The 18,588-nt window shown below is 40.2% G+C and overlaps 1 protein-coding gene across 1 annotated transcript in view; it reads left to right on the top strand.

Moving 5' to 3' along the window:
* LOC122554608 (procollagen galactosyltransferase 2-like) overlaps positions 1-18,588 on the top strand; it is a 181,985-nt gene that overhangs the window by 124,297 nt on the left and 39,100 nt on the right. The window contains exon 6 of the mRNA XM_043699912.2: positions 17,144-17,263. Within this exon, the coding sequence (XP_043555847.1) occupies positions 17,144-17,263 (120 nt within the window). The remainder of the gene's footprint in view (positions 1-17,143; positions 17,264-18,588) is intronic.

Raw genomic sequence — 18,588 nt, 5'->3', positions numbered from 1 at the left:
CCATCATATGGCTGAACAGGGATCTTGCCCTCTCTTGCCATTGATGGATGTGGGAAAGATTTGCAGATTGGTAGTCAACCTGTTTAGCCACTTTGTGAGTGTAACTCCAGGGTAGAATGCAACAAGATTTCCACAGGTAAATGCAACTTGTTTGAAGTCATTCTTCATTTGTTGAAATTGATGCTGATGAATCCATTGCAGTCAAAAATACTGTTGTTATGGACCAGACCAGACCCCCACAAAATATTTTAAGTTGGTAGCCTAGACACTAACTTTTTCTTATTTTAAAGGTAGATGCGAAGTGTTGTATTCCAGATATAATGTGACTGGTCAAACTACTTGACATTATGCAAAACACAATTTAGTTAAACACTATATTTAAATTCAAACAAAAGAAAGAGGAATTAAAAATAACAACTGTTAGAAAACGAAGCAAACAATAGATACAATACCTATTACTAATTAACTGTTCCAATATAGTAACAGGTTAGCGCTGCTGCCTCACATATCCAGAGACCCGGTTTCAATTCCCACCTTGGGCAACTGTCTGTGTGGAGTTTGCACATTCTGCCCGTATCTGCGTGGGTTTCCTCTGGGTGCTCCCGTTTCCTCCCACAGTCCAAAGATGTGCAGGTTAGGTGAATTGGCCATGCTAAATTGCCTGTAGTGTTAGGTGAAGGGGTAAATGTAGGGGAATGGGTCTGGGTGGGTTGCTCTTCAGAAGGTCGGTGTGAACTTGTTGGACCAAAGGGCCTGTTTCCACACTGTAAATAATCTAATCGAATCTAATTTAATCTAATCATCCCATAAATGCACCCCATAGCAAAAAGGCAAACTGGGACACAATTCTCACATGCAGTTCTCCAATCCAGGAAGAAAAAAACAGCAAGAGAAGGTTCAGAGAGAAATGCAGCTAGGAAGCATTCACTGAAGCTTCCAATTCTTTTGAGACCCCAACAGCTTCTGCTTAAAGCTCAATCTAAAAACTAGAACAAAAACTAGAAAGCCTGGTCTGAGAGAGCTGGCCACACCGAGGCTGCTTCCATTGTTCCAACTTTTAAAAAAACCAAGGCCTCATAAATTGTTTATTTTCTTAGAGACAGTTCTGCATGTCTGCCTTACAATAAGTGATAGCATCATCACATGTTTTAGTTCCAAAAGACCGGGGTTGATATCTGCAGTTGTCATTCCACTTGTGGCTTTCTTAATCTCCCCTCTGTAGACTCCATGAAAGATGCATTGGTACCCAGGAAAATTGAAGTAGACAGCAGTGATGATGAGACACCATGGACCCAGTCTGAGGTGGTTCTCTCTCGATGTTACTGTTGTTAATTGACCAGCAATTAATTTGTCAGGAATTAAACATTGGGACACTGTTTCAAGCAAACCAGGAGAAAAATGAGAGTTTTCAATTGTTTTCTTTGATCACTTCTGTTTTTATTGTTAAGAATTTAGGAATGTAATCATTCCCTGGTGCATTCCCCATGGCATTTTGCTTACTAGTCCACTTGCCAACTAAGCAGCACTGTCGTCTTCTGCAGGCTAAATTATTGCTCCCTTTCAAATTTGGTCTTCTTGAAATTCTGTCCTGATGAATACAAAAAAAGCTTCAAATAGCGTGTCTCTTTCTTTAGCGATGCTCAATGTTGTGTACTACCAAGTAACTATTTATTATAAAAATGTGTGAGATGGTAAGGCAGTTGCAGGTAGGATAACCCATGAAAAGGCTTCCAGGTGTGCGTTTGTGGGAGTGAATGACCCAATAATTAATATAAACACTGTAATAAATTGATTGCATCTTTTTTAATATAACAAAACGATGAATGTGACGAGAGCGTTACATTTTCATGTCATGACTTTGTTCAGCTATTTGAAAACATTCCTTAGAGGAACATGCTGATCAAAGTTCAAGTTAAAATGTAGATGATTAATTGCTTCAAAAGCAAGGGTTAGTGATTGCTTTTCTTCTAATTAAGTCCTGCAACCAACAAATTCCTCTGGGATAAGAATGTAACCTGACACCATCTACCAGCAACATGTTTCCCAAGGTTATAATGACTCATAACCTTGGGAAACATGTTGCTGGTAGATGGTGTCATGTTACATGCTTTTTTCCAGCATTTTCCTTGGACTTTCAATCGTTGGGAGATTACTGAAGACATTCAGCAGTTTGATTGCTGGGCACTTCCTGCCCAATCCTGTTCTCTGCAGTATCATCGAGCGTCCTGATCATTTAGAAAATCTGGCATGTTTTTGACACATTTCATGCATTAGAGATCCATGGTGATGTTGCTATGGAAACCTTCTGCATTTAGGTTCCTACTTGGCTAAAACAAATGGCATTAGAAACAAATGGCACCATAAAAGTCAGCTTTTAGTTAGTACTTACCAATGTTAATGCTGTGTATGATCTGACCTCGGGCGTGTTAGCTCTGTGTGCTGTTTGAACTCAGGAGTGTTAACACTGTCAGAGTTTGGAGGGTTTCTGCCTTTGATGCCACTGTACACTGGTACCTCTGCATAAGGCTGAACTGTCTGTCTCTTGCACTCCAAGCATCATAACCTATCAAACGAGAACTGAAAAGTGAGTTTAGTCTCGAAAAGTACTTTTCGTCCGGCACAGGTAAAATGAGTGAAATAGCCTCCTCTGTGCTGTAAGTATCTGTGTTCTGTGATTTAAAGAATGCATTATGAGTTTCTCACATTAAATAAGGTTAATTCCTAAAGTATTTACAAATATATTCTCTTGTTATTTTATGAAAACTGCCTGCTGGTCATTTATTTTCTTTGAAGGATCATGGAAAATTAGACTTCGATTTCAACTACATGACATCTTCTGCGTGAGAACATTTGTATATATTTATTGAAAATGCTTCAAAGGTTACACTAATTATAGATGTTACTCAGGGATCAAAACCTGACTATTAAGTATAAAGCAATTTTTATTAAGTATAAAGCAACACTGGTTTTAAAAAGTGCTAGCTTTTTTAAAAAAATCACTTTTAAAAACTTTTTTAAGAGTTTGTGGGGTGAATTTGTACTTGAAGAATTATATTTTATTTTGCTCGAAAACTGCATGAATCCATGTAAGATTCTGTAAATCCCTTTTTTAGAAATAGAATCAGTCCAAACATTGGGACACCTCGAATGCATTATCTGAGCTGCCATGGCATCTATTGTTAAAGTTCACTTGAAATGTAACTTTAAAAAAAAAAGTTCTGGGATTTACATTTGAAAAAAACTGAAACCAACATGGTCATTCTAAAAGATGAGAGACTTAACAAACAATCCAGGTCTTTTTCAATATATCATTTCAGTTGCATCACATTTTAAACTTTTGCTATAAATTCTGTGTCCCACGATCTTATACTCTATGACCACTTGATGAAGAAGCAGCACTCCGAAAGCTGGTGCTTCCAGTTAAACCTGTTTGACTATAAACTGGTGTTGTGTGACTTTTAACTTTGTACACCCCAGTCCAACACCAGCTCCTCCAAATCTTAAAAAAGTGATTATTGTGAACATTTCTTTACCATAAGTTCCCCTCTTCTTCTCCCTTAAGCTTTACACATGTGCATAGAACTGTTGAATGACTAATACTTTAATCCGTATTATATTTCAAAGTATAGAATGGTACACTATGGATGGGGATGATTGTGTTTATGCAGGTCTTTTTTGTAAATTTAGCCAGTTACTGTCCTATGCTTTCCTCACTTTCTGTTAATATTTTGCCTCCCAAGTATTGAATCAATTCCCCTTTGTAGGTAATTGTTGAAGATTCTGGTATCACTCTTTTAAGCAGCACATTCCAGAACATAGCAACTCAACTGTAAAAAAAATTCAAAATGTTGCCTCAGTTCTTTTTTGTTGCCAGTTGATGTAAATCTCTGCCTTCTGGTCACCTGTTATGGAAAATATTTTTCTTTATTTACTCTCCCAAAACCCTTCATAATATTGCTACTGAATCTTCCCTTTAACCTTTCAACTTTAGAGGAACTACACTTGTTCTCCTTAATTTCTCCACATAATGCGGTCTTTCAGCTGTACATCTTTTTTAAGGCCTCACTATCATCCTAAAGGGTGGCATTGATTATCAGCCACTAGACCCCAGCTGTGTCTAATACATGATGAAGATTTAGTTTCACCCCTTTGGATTTAGTTAAAAATCACACACAACACCAGATTACAGTCCAACAGGTTTATTTGGAAACACTAGCTTTTGGAGCACTGCTCCTTCATTAGGTGGTTGTGAAGCAAGACCATGAGACATAGAATGTATAGCAAAAGATTTCAGTGTCATGCAGCTGCAATAATATATTGAACAAACATAGACTTAAGTCTTTCATCTTCTACAGTGGATTTGCTAGTTTTGGTTCTTTAATATGTAAATCCCAGAACTTCTTTTAAGTCACATTCTCAAGACAACCCAAGATTTGTACTGTATGCTTCTCTGTTTAAAACCAGTGATCATGGAAAGCTCTTTTTTTTGGAGGCCGAGCACTATGCTGATATGTTTGTACATGCTTAAGAGTCACATCACAATTGAATGAAGCTGTGTGTTTGAGGATCAGATGGTGTTATTGACATAAAATTGGGTGGGCAGGTGTGCTGTGAGAAGGATGCAAAGTTACTTCAGTGTGATTTGGACGAGTTGAATGAGTAGGAAAATGCATGACAAATGAAGTATAATGTGAATAAGTGTGAGATTATCCACTTTGGGAACAAAAATGGCAAGGCGGGTTATTATCTTAACGGTAATAGTTCGGGAAAGGAGGTGATACAGTGAGACCTGGATGCTCTTGTAATCGCTGAAAATACGCGTGTAGATGCAGCAGGCAGTGAAGAAGGCGAACTGTATGTTGGCCTTCGAAGCGAGAGGATTCAAATACAACAGCAGGGATGTCTTGCTATAATTGTATAGGAGGAGAAAGTGAGGACTGCAGATGCTGGAGATCAGAGCTGAAAATGTGTTGCTGGAAAAGCGCAGCAGGTCAGACAGCATCCAAGGAACAGGAGAATCGACGGGCTTATGCCCGAAACGTCGATTCTCCTGTTTCTTGGACTCTGCCTGACCTGTTGCGCTTTTCCAGCAACACATTTTCAGCTATAATTGTATAGGGCCTTGGTGAGAATACACCTGAAGTATAGTGTATAATTTTGGTCTCCTTGTCTGAGGAAGAATGTTCTATCTGTGGGGGAGTGCAATTAAGGCTTACCAGACTGATTCCTGGGATGCAAGGATTGATATATGAAGAGAGACTGAATCTGTTAGGACTATGTTCACCAGAGCTTAGAAGATGGTGGTTGTTTGGGGGATTTTGAATCTCAAAAAAAACTATATAATTCTAACAGGACCATTCCAGGTAAATGCAGAAAGTGTGTTCCTGATGGTGGAGGAATGCACAACTAGGGCCACTGATGAAGGATACAGGGTTGGCCATTTAGGACTGAGTTGAGGAGAAATTTATTCACTCGGAGAATGGCGAGCCTGTGGTTTTCTCTGCCATAGAAAACAGTTGAAGTAAAATCAGTTACTGTTTTCAAGAAGGTGTTAGATATAATTCTTAGGTCTAAAAGTGTCAAAGAGTAATGTGGGAAAGCAGGAGCAAGGTACTGAGTTGGATGATCAGCCGTGATCATATTGAGCCATGAAGTTGGCTCAAGGGGTTAAGTGGCCTATGTTTGCTCCTATTTTCTGTGTTTTCATGTTAACTGAGCTCGAACATTGAAAACCTTACTGTGAGTTGTATCACCCCTTGGATTTTTGTGTCATTTGTTTTTTACGTTTAGGGTTGCAGATCATTTGCTGTGGTCCCACATTGAGAAACTTGCATTTTTGTATGTTTTGTTAATTCATGGAAGGGAACGTTTTCTCCCCCCTGCTATTTAATACCGGAACAGTGCAGGCCTGCTGATGGAAACTCTCCTGTAGTGAACAACATTAAAAATATGCAAGCTGATTCCTACTCAGCATCAATATGCCCAGTACTCAAGGACTAAAGTCATTATTCCATTGCTGACAGCAACTATTTTTTCAATCATAACATGGTTGCAAAGAAAATGACTACACTCCCTCGAGATACAACTGTACTATAGTAACAGTTGGAGATCATTAGGAATTTACTCACTACACTTATGCTAGCTACCCTTAAACACTGACAGAAAATTTATCACATAATGGCAGTGTACCTGAGTAACTACAAACAGATGATCATCTGTTATTTTTTCTGAAATGCACTTTTTTGCACTAATCCATTATGGATCAGTTGTAGCACTTCTTTACAACACAGAAGGAAAGAAGACAAAAGCTTTGTTTAAGATGAAACTGTCATAGTGCTACAAGGCAATGTAATGAACAAGGGTAGGTCATTTGGTCTATTTCACTAGGTGATGCCAAATTTTCAACTACCTAGCCTATGGCTCCTCATTCATCACAACATTTGTGCAGTTACTGATCTATTCAATCATTCCCCTACCCAAATCCCCCAACTCCATCTCAATTCTCTGATTCTTTATCTATGTAATTGTAGCCTGAAAATTGCCTGCAATGACTTTTCTTCAAACTGTTCTGCAGTTGCCTCTGGAATCCCCCAAGCATCTACCCTCAGCCTGGTTCTAACCTGTAGGTTTTAATCATAGCAATATTTTCCAAAAATGCAAGCTGTAACCTGACAATTAGTCTACTTCAGAGCCACTTGCTTTGACCCTTCCACTGTATGTAAAATTGTCAGACAGCTTGTCCAACATCCAGTACTAGATGAGTAAAAGTTTTCTTCAACTAAATATGGAGAAGAACACTGCTTCGCAAACTCCACTTTCGAGTGAACAGCTCCCTAGAAATTGTTTCAAAGCTAAAGTAGACCATTTATGCTCGTTGTTAAAATCTTTACTCTGTCACTCTTTTATGGGATTTGGGTGTCACTGCCAAGTCTAACATTTGTTGCTCACCCTTAGATCCTCTGATTAGTTCTACGCAACTTCAGAGGGCAAGTTGTTGGAGGGAATCCTGAAGGACATGATATACATGTAGTCAGAAAGCCAAGGACTGATTAGGGATAGTCAACATGGCTTCAGAGTCAGAGAGTCATAGAGATATACAACACAGAAACAGACGCTTCAGTCCATGCCAACCAGATATCTTAAATCAATTTCATCCCATTTGCCAGCATTTGGTCCATATCCCTCGAAATGCTTCCTATTCATATACCTGTCCAGATGACTTTTAAATGTGGTGAAGGTGCCAGTGTTGGACTGAGGAGGACAAAGGTCAAAATCTCACAACACCAGGTTATAGTCCAACAGGTTTATTTGGAAGTACAAACTTTTGGAGCTCTGCTCCTTCATCAGTTAGCTGGTGGGACAGGATCATAGGTCACAGAATTTACTGTAAATCTACTGGTTTTGTGTAATATTTAACTTTTAAATGTTGTAATTGTACCAGCCTCCACCACTTCTCTAGCAGCTCATTCCATACGCGTACCACCGTCTACATGAGAAGGTTGCCCCTTTGATACCTTTTAAATATTTCTCCTCTCACCCTAAACCTATACCCTCTAGTTTTGCTCTCCCCCTTCCCAGGGACAAGACTTTGTCTATTTACTCTATCCTTGTCCGTCATGACCTTATAAACCTCAGCCTCTGATGTTCCAGGGAAAATAGCCCCAGCCTATTCAGCCTCTTCTGAAAGTTCAAACCCTCCAACCTTGGCAACATCCTTGTGTTACAACACAGGGTAAACGCTCCTGCTCAATTTACCCCAGCAATGCAGAAAAGATTTATTCCGTGCAGTAATCTGTAAAAATTTGATAGGCCAAGAACTAGTTAAAGTAAAAATTAACAACTTTGTTTCTTAAAGTATAACAGAGAATAATTATCTAAGAACTATTTACAACTCCTTCCTCTAACCTATCTTTTACCTTCCCCTTCTGTGATACTAGTCCAATAAAACTCCCGATTAAAATTTACAAAATAAACCTTCTTATCTCAAAACCAGGCAGTTGTAGGTTCTTCTCTGTATTCCTGTCTTCTTTTCTTCTTCTTGGGGATTCTGCTTCACAGATTACTGATTGATAAAGGTACCTTTAAGAGAGCTATTTTTCGGGCAGTCTCTACATACTGGCTTGACGGTTCTCCTCCCAACTGTTCAATTTTCCGTGGTCTTATATCCCCAAAGCATCGGATTGTTTCATTGGCTTTTAAGATTGTCAATATACTAAGTTCAAATTGGCTTGGAGTTTGGTATTTTTTGGGTTGAATTTAAGCTGATTGACCTAATTCAAATCTGTTTTTGGCTCCAGACAACCAGCTACCCTAGCTACCCCAGTAGCTGGACCACATGTTACATTGTATTTTATTGAGAATGCTTGGTGCTGTCCCTGCTATCTTTTAACTCTCTTAAAGGTACAGTACTGTCACAACTTCATAACATTTGTATATCTTTTCTGAACCCTTTCAAGTTTTACAACATCTTTCCTGTAGGAAGGAGACCAGAATTGCACCCAGTGTTCCAAAAATGGCCTAACTCATGTCCTATGCAACTGCAACATGGCGTCCCAACTCCTATACTCACTGCTCTGACCAATAAAGGCAAACATACCAAACATTTTCTTCACTATTCTAACTCCCTTAAGACTCTCAAGGAACTGTGTCCTGTATTCCAAGGTCTCTTTGTTCAGCAACACTCCCAGGACCTTACCATTCAATGTATAAGTCCTGCCCTAACTTGCCTTTCCAAAATGCAGCACCTCCCATTTATCAAAATTAAACTCCATCTTCCACTCCTCGGCCCAATTGCCCATCTGAACATGGTCCCACTGTACGCTGAGGTAACCTTCTTCACTGTCCACTGCATCTTCAAATTTGATGTTGGCTGCAAACTTACTAAATATGTCTCCTATGTTCACATCCAAATTATTTATATAAATGACGAAAAGCAGTGGACCCAGCACTGGTCCTTGTGGTACACCACAGGCCTCCAGTCTGAAAACCGTCCAAACCTTCTGCCTTCTACCTTCGAGCCAGTTCTGTATCAAAATGGCTAGTTCTCCCAATATTCCACCTGATCTAACCTTGCTAACCAGTCTCCCATGAGGAATTCTGTCAAATGAGGTCCATATAGATCACATCCACCGCTCTGCCCTCATCAATCCTCTTTGTTACGTATTCAAAAAAACTCTGGATAAGATGTTCAACAGCTGGGATACTGCAAACTAGCTGGAAGGATAACCTCTTTTTTGACTGTTCTTCTTTTGACTGGGTAGGGCAACTCCAATCATAAACCATTATGGCAAAAAAAATGAAGGCTGTCTCTAAAACATCACAACATGAAAATGCAGGTTATTTAATGTTTCAATCTGAGATTCAAGTTGTATAAGATTGGAATATTTCATTGCCGCAGTGTCGAGCAGGAATGTTTGAGGGAAAAAAAAATAATTTCCCACCAGTATTCAGCTACTGTGACTCTGTTATGTGATCACACATCTCTTGTTATATTGCCACCTCTTTTCATCCCTTATATTCCCCCAAATGGGAGTGGTGGGCCTGTGGAATTCATTGCCACAGAGCGCAGTGGAGGCCGGGACGCTGGGTGTCTTCAAGGCAGAGATTCATAAATTCTTGATCTCACAAGGAATTAAGGGGTACGGGGGAAGTACGGGTAAGTGGAACTGAAGCACCCATCAGCCATGATTAAATGCCAGAGTGGACCCGATGGACCGAATGGCCTTGCTTCTACTCCTATGTCTTATGGTCTTAAATGTTTGCCTACCTTTTGGTTTGAAGTTCCAAAGAAGGGTTCTCCTTCAAAATTAAACCTTAGCTGGTCTTCTGGCTCTATACATGCCATCTGAGTTGTATATTTTTGACATTTTCTGGTCTCCTGTTGTACAAGTTAGTAGTCATATTGCTTCTCTGTCCATTGGATTGTCCTGATAAGCAGTGTGCTTTCCATCTTTGCGACTTTTAGTTTAAATGGCAGCGTAAGTGGAAAGCAGTTTGTCTTACTTAGTGCATGGGAGATTTGAAAAGCTTTCAGTTGGGTCAATGTGGAGAGAGAAGAAAGTTAAAAATCACACAACACCAGGTTATAGTCCAACAGGTTTATTTGGAAGCACTAGCTTTTGGCACGCTGCTCCTTCATCAGATTTTTGTGGAGCATAAGATTGTAGGACACAGAATTTATAGCAAAAGTTTACAGTGTGATGTAACTGAAATTATATATTGAAAAAGACCTGGATTGTTAGTTAAGTCTCTCATCTTTTAGAATGTTAAAAATCACACAACACCAGGTTTTAGTCCAACAGGTTTATTTGGAACCACTAGCTTTCAGAGCGCTGACTTCAGCGATCCAGGACATTCGACCTCAGACCTTCAGGTGACCATCCTCCAAGGCGGACTTCGGGACAGGCAGCAGAAGTGGCCAAGCAGAGGCTGATAACTAAGTTACGTACCCATAGGGAGGGCCTCAACCGGGACCTTGGGTTCATGTCACACTACAGGTGACCACCATTACACTATACACACACACAGACACTCCTACACACACACACACACACACATGTGTATACGGGCATGCACACAGACACTTACACACATCCCTACAGACACACACACTCATATGTGCATCCTCTCAACTTAGACCACTCTACACTCACACACACACAGATACACTCTTTCTCACAGACACTCACAACCCTCCGCCCTAGACACACACACTCCGACCCTCACATGCACCTCCTCACAGACTTCGATACTCTACACTCACATACACACACATACACACTCTCACTCATATTCACAACTCCCCCACCCCAGACACACACACATACACACACAGACACAGATTCACACACACGCACACATATACATATATGTTTGTGGGATGAATTTGTATTTGCAGAGTTACGTTGTCCTTTGCTCAAAAACTGCATGAATTCATGTAAGACTCTGTTAACTCACTTTTTAGATTAGAATCAGTCTAAACATTATGGCACCGTTAGAGAACACAGGGGGCTAACACTTTCAACATATTATCTGGCTAACACCAATTGTTACAGATAATCAGAGAATGTAACTTGTTAAAAAAAGTTTTGTGATTTACATATGAAAGAAGTAAAACTATCATGGTATTCGAACTGATGAAAGACTCAACAAACAATCAAGGTATTTTTCAATGTATAATTTCAGCTACATCATACTGTAAACGTTTGCTATAAATTCTGTGTCTTACAATATGTCCTCCACAACCACCTGATGAAGGAGCAGTTCTCCGAAAGCTAGTGCTTTCAATTAAACCTGCTGGACTATAATCTGGTGTTGTGTGATTTTTAACTTTGTACACCCTCGTCCAACTCTGGCATCTCCAAATCATGATCTTTTAGAATGACCATGTTGGCTTCGGTTCTTTTATATGTAAATTCCAGAACTTTCTTAAAGTTACATTCTCAAGTGAACTTTAACAATAGGTGCCTTCTTGGCCTAGATAATGCATTGAAGGTGTGAGGTGCCCTGTGTGAGGCTGTCTGTGCCCCAATATTCAGACTGATTCTAATCTAAAAAAGGCATTTACAGAATCTTACATGAATTCACGCAGTTTTTGAGTAAAATAAAGTGTAATTCTGCAAGTACAAATTCACCCCACAAACGTAAATGTGTGTGCATGCATGTGGGTGGGTGTGCGCAGGGAGGTATGAGTGTCTGTGAGAGAGTGTGTGTATGTGTGAGTGTAAAGGGATATATGTCTGTGAAAGGGTGCATGTGGGAGTGTGTGTGTGTGTAGGAGTGTCTGTCTGTGTCTATCTCGTGGGTTCATGTCACACTACAGGTGACCCCACTGCACTACACGCGTGTGCACACACACACACACACACACACACAGTCACAGACACTCAGTCACTCTCTCATAGACACTTATATTCCCCTGCACATACCCATCCATGTGCGCGCGCGCACACACACAAGTTTGTGGGGTGAATTTGTACTTGCCGAATTACATTTTAATTTGCTCAAAAACTGCATGAATCCATGTAAGAATCCATGTAAATCCGTTTTTTAGATTAGAATCAGTCTAAACATTGGGGCACAGACAGCCTCACACAGGACACCTCACACCTTCAACGCATTATCTCAAAGAACAAAGAGAACAAAGAATATTTACAGCCCAGGAACAGGCCCTTCGGCCCTCCAAGCCTGAGCCAATCCAAATCTACTGTCTAAACCTGTCGCCCAATTGCTAAGCATCTGTATCCCTCTGCTCCCCACCTACTCATGTATCTGTCCAGACACACCTTAAATGAATCTACCGTGCCTATCTCTACTACCTCTGCTGGCAATGCGTTCCAGACACCCACCACCTTCTGTGTGAAGTACTTGCCACATGTATCCCCCTTAAACATTTCACCTCTCACCTTGAAAGCGTGACCTCTCGTTATTGCATCCTTCACCCTGGGAAAAAGTTTATCTCTATCCACCCTGTCTAAACCCTTCATGATTTTGTAAACCTCAAGCTCCTTTTTTCTAATGAAAACAAATCTAAACTACTCAACCTCTCTTCATAGCTATCACCTTCCATACCAGGCAACATCCTCATAAATCTTCTCTGCACCCTCTCCAAAGTGTCCACATCCTTTTGGTAATGTGGCGACCAGAACTGTATGCAGTATTCTAAACGCGGCCGAACCAATGTCTTGTACAATTTTAACATGACTTGCCAGCTCTTATACCCAATACCCCGTCCAATGAAGGCAAGCACACTATATGCCTTCTTGACTACTCTATCCATTTATGCAGCAACCTTCAGGGTACAATGGACCTGCACTCCCAGATCTTCCTACCCATCAACTTTTCCCAAGGCTCTTCTGTTCATTGTATAATTCACTCTAGAATTAGACTTGCCTAAATGCATCACCTCACATTTGTTTGGATTGAATTCCATCTGTCACTTTTCTACCCAACTCTCCAATCTATCTGTATCTTCCTGTATTCTTTGACAGTCCCTTATCTTTTCTGCTACTCCACCAATCTTCGTGTCATCTGCAGACTTGCTGATCATACCAACAGTGCTCTCTTCCAGGTCATATATGTATATCACAAATAACAGTGGCCCCAACACTGCCCCCTGTGGAACACCTCTCGTCACCTTTCTCCATTTTGAGAAACTCCCTTCAACTACTAGCCCTTCCTTCATCGATCAACTTGGTCACTTCCTCAAAGAACTCTATTAAATTGGTAAGGCATGATCTCCCCGACATAAAACCGTGTTGCCTATCACTGATAAGCCCATTCTTTTCTAAATATAGGTAGATACTATCCCTCAGTACCCTCTCCAGCGACTTTCCCACCACTGATATCAGGCTCACTGGTCTGTAGTTACCCGGAATATCCCTACTACCCTTCTTGTACAGGGGGACAACATGAGCAACCTTCCAGTCCTCCAGCACCTCACCTGTATTTAAGGATGCCACAAAGATATCTGTCAGGGCCCCAGCTATTTCCTCTCTCGCCTCCCTCAGCAACCTGGGATAGATCCCATCCGGTCCTGGGGATTTGTCCACTTTAATAACCTCTAGCCTACCCCAACACATCATCCCTACTTATGCCAACGTGATCTCACTAATCAAACTTCTATCTCTAATCTCAACATTCATCATGTTCCTCTCCTCAGTGAACACTGAAGCAAAGTAATCATTCAGAATCTCACCCATTCTCTCAGGTTCAACACACAGCCTTCCTTCATTATCCTTTAGTGGATCAATCCTTTCTCTAGTTACCCGCATGCTTCTTATATAAGAATAAATTGTTTTGGGATTCTCCTTAATTCTGCTCACTAACGTTATTTCATGACCCCTTTTAGCCCGCTTGATTCGTCATTTAAGACAGGTCCTACTCTTCCAATATTTTTCAAGGGCCCGTTTTGTTCTTAGCTGCCTAGACCTATGTATGCTTCCCATTCCACTTGGCTAGTCATACAATGTCTCCTGTCATCTACAGTTCACGACTCTTGCCTTTCCTATCCTTTGCCTTCAACGGGACATGCCTATCCTGCACTATCCGTAACCTATCTCATCCAACATGGCTCCTATTGTTAAAGTTCACTTGAGAATGTAAATTTAAGAAAGTTCTGGAATTTACGTATGAAAGAACTGAAACCAACATGCCCGTTCTAAAACATGAGAGACTTAACAAACAATCCAGGTCTTTTTGAATACATAATTTCAGTTACATCACACTGCAAACTTTTGCTATAAATTCTGTGTCCTACGATCTTATACTGCACAAAAATCTGATGAAGGAGCGCTCCAAAAGCTAGTGCTTCCAATTAAACCTGTTGGACTTTAACCTAGTGCTGTGTAATTTTTAACTTTGTACACCCCAGTCCAACACCAGCACCGCCAAATCATGACTACCATCGAGAGAGAAGAAGCTCTGGTCAGTGAGGAGAGGACCGTCAATTTAATGCTGTGGGATATGAATTTATGAAACATGTCTTTGCAGATAGTTGTTGAAGCATGAAATGCTTTGCCACAGGCTGTGGTTGAGGCAGAAACCATTGAATCTTTGAAAGGATTGATGGATTAGAAAATTGAAACAGAAAAAAAAGTAATTAGGTTTCAATTACTTCTATTAAAGATCCAAATGTACTTGTTGTGCACTGTGAGTTTAAACATTCCATATAGCAGCAGGAAAATTGGAGCCCATGGAAGTACACACCTTAACTTTGGTTAGAGTTCTCAGCAATTAGTTTGGCCCTCCAGTATTACTCTAGGAAATAAACCTAATTTCCATAATTTCCTTTGCAAAATGACCCCACAATGCCTGAAATCATCTTTGTCACTTATTAACGAAGTGTCAGTAATGTCCTCCAACATTAAGTGTCCAAATTTACAAATGAACCCAAGCAAATTCATTTATCACAACAATTTAACCTCGATAAATTAATACTTTGGCAATTTTTTCTTGCTTATTAAGTTATTTGAGTGCTGCCAATCATTATCGAAGTATTTTCAGAGATTTATTCAGTAAAACCCTTACATCCTTTGTCCATTCAGCATGCTGTACCATGGAACTGATGGCAAGTTTTGTTAATGTCTCCTGATTATGTCTGGAAGTTACCAGGAATATATGAACAGTATTCACAATCTGTTTATTTACAAATAGCAGATCAGTCTAACTCTCTCATTCATTTCCAGGCAGGGTTACGCAGTTAAATTCACAGCTGTAAATAGTATTCTCTTTATTAGATCTTTTTCCAATGTGTCAAATTGGTTTTTAATATAAAAGGTATATTTATACATGTTCTGAGACTTCTGTTAAATATTTGTGTTCAGGGCACGCAACATTTGGCTTATACCTATGTGGGAACCTGGAACAAACAGCTGGTGATGAATAAAGCTCTTATTTGATCCTGGACAAAGGTATCTAAGTGAGCAAGACATTTTGCAAGCTATCTTTATATATCCCTCCAGAATATTGAAGACAGATATCTTCACATAAATGGGGAGGAAGCACTAAGACTTGGGGACAGCTCTCCATGCTGGAAGGCATTCCCATAAAACCAAGCATGAGAATATCGCCAGTGTGTTGATACATATCGTGGCAGTGTAGCAGAAAGACAAGCAGCAGCTACCAGATTGTTCCATATCCAACTGGTCAAACCATAATTTGATTGAATATAATGTATAGTAACGCCATGACAATAATGAATGCCCCTCCACCATCTTACTTGTGATGGACTTCTAATACTTGCTGTCCAGTCCAGGCGCGCACGTGCATGTTTTTCAATAAATAATCAATTGGACTGTGCTTCCTAGGGAAGGAGGAGATTAATAGGGACAAAATTTGTCCAAGATGATACTCCAGGTTAATGATTTGCACTCGGCTCTGTAATTGAATGTCAGACAGATGATGCAGCACGTCAAAGCTGTGTTACCTGAGCAGTTTTCTTAGCTCCTGAGTAGTGTTTGGAATGGAACCAATGTCATCGGCAGCTAGCACTAACTGATCGAAAGTAAAGAAGAAGTTTACACTTGTGCAGTATCTTTTACACCCTCAAGGCAACTGAAAGTTACTATCAGTCAACTGGTTACATTTTTCAGTGCACCTGTACAATTAGGAGTTCTTGGTATTTGCCAGTCAAAACTTTTTCAGAAAGCAGATCAGAGAAAACTCTGTCTGAGAGAAGTGCAAACTGATGTCAGGCTGACAATGAATGGAGATGTCTGTACGTAAATAAGAAATGTATTTGGTCGGCACTCCCACTCTTATGTCAGAAGACTGTGGTTCAATGGAAAAGCGCAGCAGGTCAGGCAGCATCAAAGGAACAGGAGAATCGACGTTTCGGGCATAAGCCTGAAGAATGGCTTATGCCCGAAACGTCGATTCTCCTGTTCCTTTGCTGCTGCCTGACCTGCTGCGCTTTTCCAGCAACACCTTTTTAAGCTCTGATCTCCAGCATCTGCAGTCTTCACTTTCTCCCACTGTGGTTCAATTCCCACTTTACAGAGACTTGAGCTGAAAATCCAAGATGTCACTTCAGGTGACATGTGAAAAAACGGTCTCATCTGCTCCTGCAAGTAGTGTTCAATACTCCAATGGCAATATTTTGAAGAAGAACATTGGAGATCACAATGGTGTCATGGTCAAATGTTATTCCTCACGCCACACTTCAAATCAAATTATCTGGAAATATTTCTCTTTGTGTAGGTTTTCTGTGCTCAACTGTGCTAACACTTTCCTTCCTTTCAAAATTAACTATACAGCATTGCTAAACTGCATAACATTCATTGTAAAGCACTCTGGGGCATTCTGAAGATGGAAAAGAAAGGATATCCATGAAAATCTTTGAATGTTTGTGTCAGAATTTCTGCATTGTAAGGATAGGCTTTGTAATTTTACAACATCAGGTCACTCCCATCAATTCTGTTTCAGTTACTTTAACAGATTAATGGAAATTCCAATCAGTTCAGTTCTACAATAGGGCCAAGAATGTCGGTCAGTCCTGTCATGAAAACCTTTTCTTTCTCGGATCGGACGATATTTGCAGCCTTGCTTTTGTGACCCACAGTCTGGGAGTAGTTTTGTTTGAAGACTGATCATTCTCCAAACAGAACAAATGCTTAACAACATTTTTGTCTTTTATTTTATTTAGAGATCCAGATGTACATTTGCAACAGAAAACGTTATGGCTACCTCCCAGTGCCCCTAAAGGCCCAGCAGTCCTTACAAGAGGATATTGAAACCTTTGTTCATGTTCTCATTGAAAGAATGAGTAAGTTTACTGACAAGGACAAAAACAAATTCTGCAATGGCCATGATATATTTTCAAACAAAATGCTGTTTAAATTGTCCAAATATTGAGCGATATTTCAGAGAAATAAATCACAAAAACACACACAGGGTGTCAAATGCTGACATTATTAGAGAAATAGAACGACATACTGTTTCATCATCTACTTTTCTTACTGAACAGAAAATCCATGAAGAATTTATTTTACTTCATGATTGCAAACTGGTTGAGTAGGAATCAATGGTTCATTAAGTTAAAAATGCAGACTTGTTTCTGTCTAGGTTCACTTAGAGTCGTAGGTTCACTTACAGCACAGAAACAGACCCTTTGGTCCAACTCGTCCAAGCCAACCAGATATCCTAAATTAATCTAGTCCCATTTTCCAGCACTTGGTCCATATCCTGCTAAACCCTTCCTATTCATATACCCATCGAGATGCTTTTTAAGTGCTGTAATTGTACCAGCCTCCACCACTTCCTCGGCCAGCTCGTTCCATACATGCACCACCCTCTGCGTGCAAAAGTTGTCCTTTATGTCCCTTTTAAATCTTTCTCCTCTCACCCTAAACCTCTGCCCTCTAGTTCTGGACTCCCCATCCCAGGGAAAAGCCCTGATGAAGGGCTTTTGCCCGAAACGTCGATTTTCCTGCTCCTTGGATGCTGCCTGAACTGCTGTGCTTTTCTAGCACCACTCTAATCTAGAATCTGGTTTCCAGCATCTACAGTCATTGTTTTTACCCAGGGAAAAGACCTTGTCTATTCACCCTATCCATGCCTGTCATGATTTTATAAACTTCTATAAGGTCACCCCTCAGCCTCCAACGCTCCAAGGAAAATAGACCCAGCCTCTTCAGCCTCTCCATACAGCTCAAACCCTCCAAACCTGGCAACATCCTTGTAAATCTTTACTGGACCTTTCAAGTTTCATAACATCCTTCCTAAACCAGGGAGACCAGAATTGCACGCAGTATTCCAAAAATGGTTTAACCAATATCCTGTACGGCCACAACATGACCTCCCAACTCCTGTAGTCAATGCACTGACCAATGAAGGCAAACATACCAAACTTGTGTTTGAAATCTCATTCAAAATTCCTATCTTTACAATGACATCACGTCTGTGGTTCCTTTGAACCTAAAATCTGATTGTTCATTTTTGAAAATAACAACACTTTAAAAGTGAGTAATCTTACATCGTGCAGTTTCATCCAGTTATCATCATACAATTATGAGTTAACAAAACAAATAAAGACAGCCTGGGTGCTCCATTCAAAATCACAGTGTGCTGAGGGAGTCCTGCACCACAGCA

Source organism: Chiloscyllium plagiosum, unplaced genomic scaffold (assembly GCF_037043375.1).
Source record: "Chiloscyllium plagiosum isolate Xiang-an unplaced genomic scaffold, Cpla_swu_hap1 HiC_scaffold_9, whole genome shotgun sequence".
NCBI classification, from domain to species: Eukaryota; Metazoa; Chordata; class Chondrichthyes; order Orectolobiformes; family Hemiscylliidae; genus Chiloscyllium; species Chiloscyllium plagiosum.
Note: the sequence above shows the minus strand (reverse complement) of the source record. Positions and strands in the feature narration are given on the sequence as shown.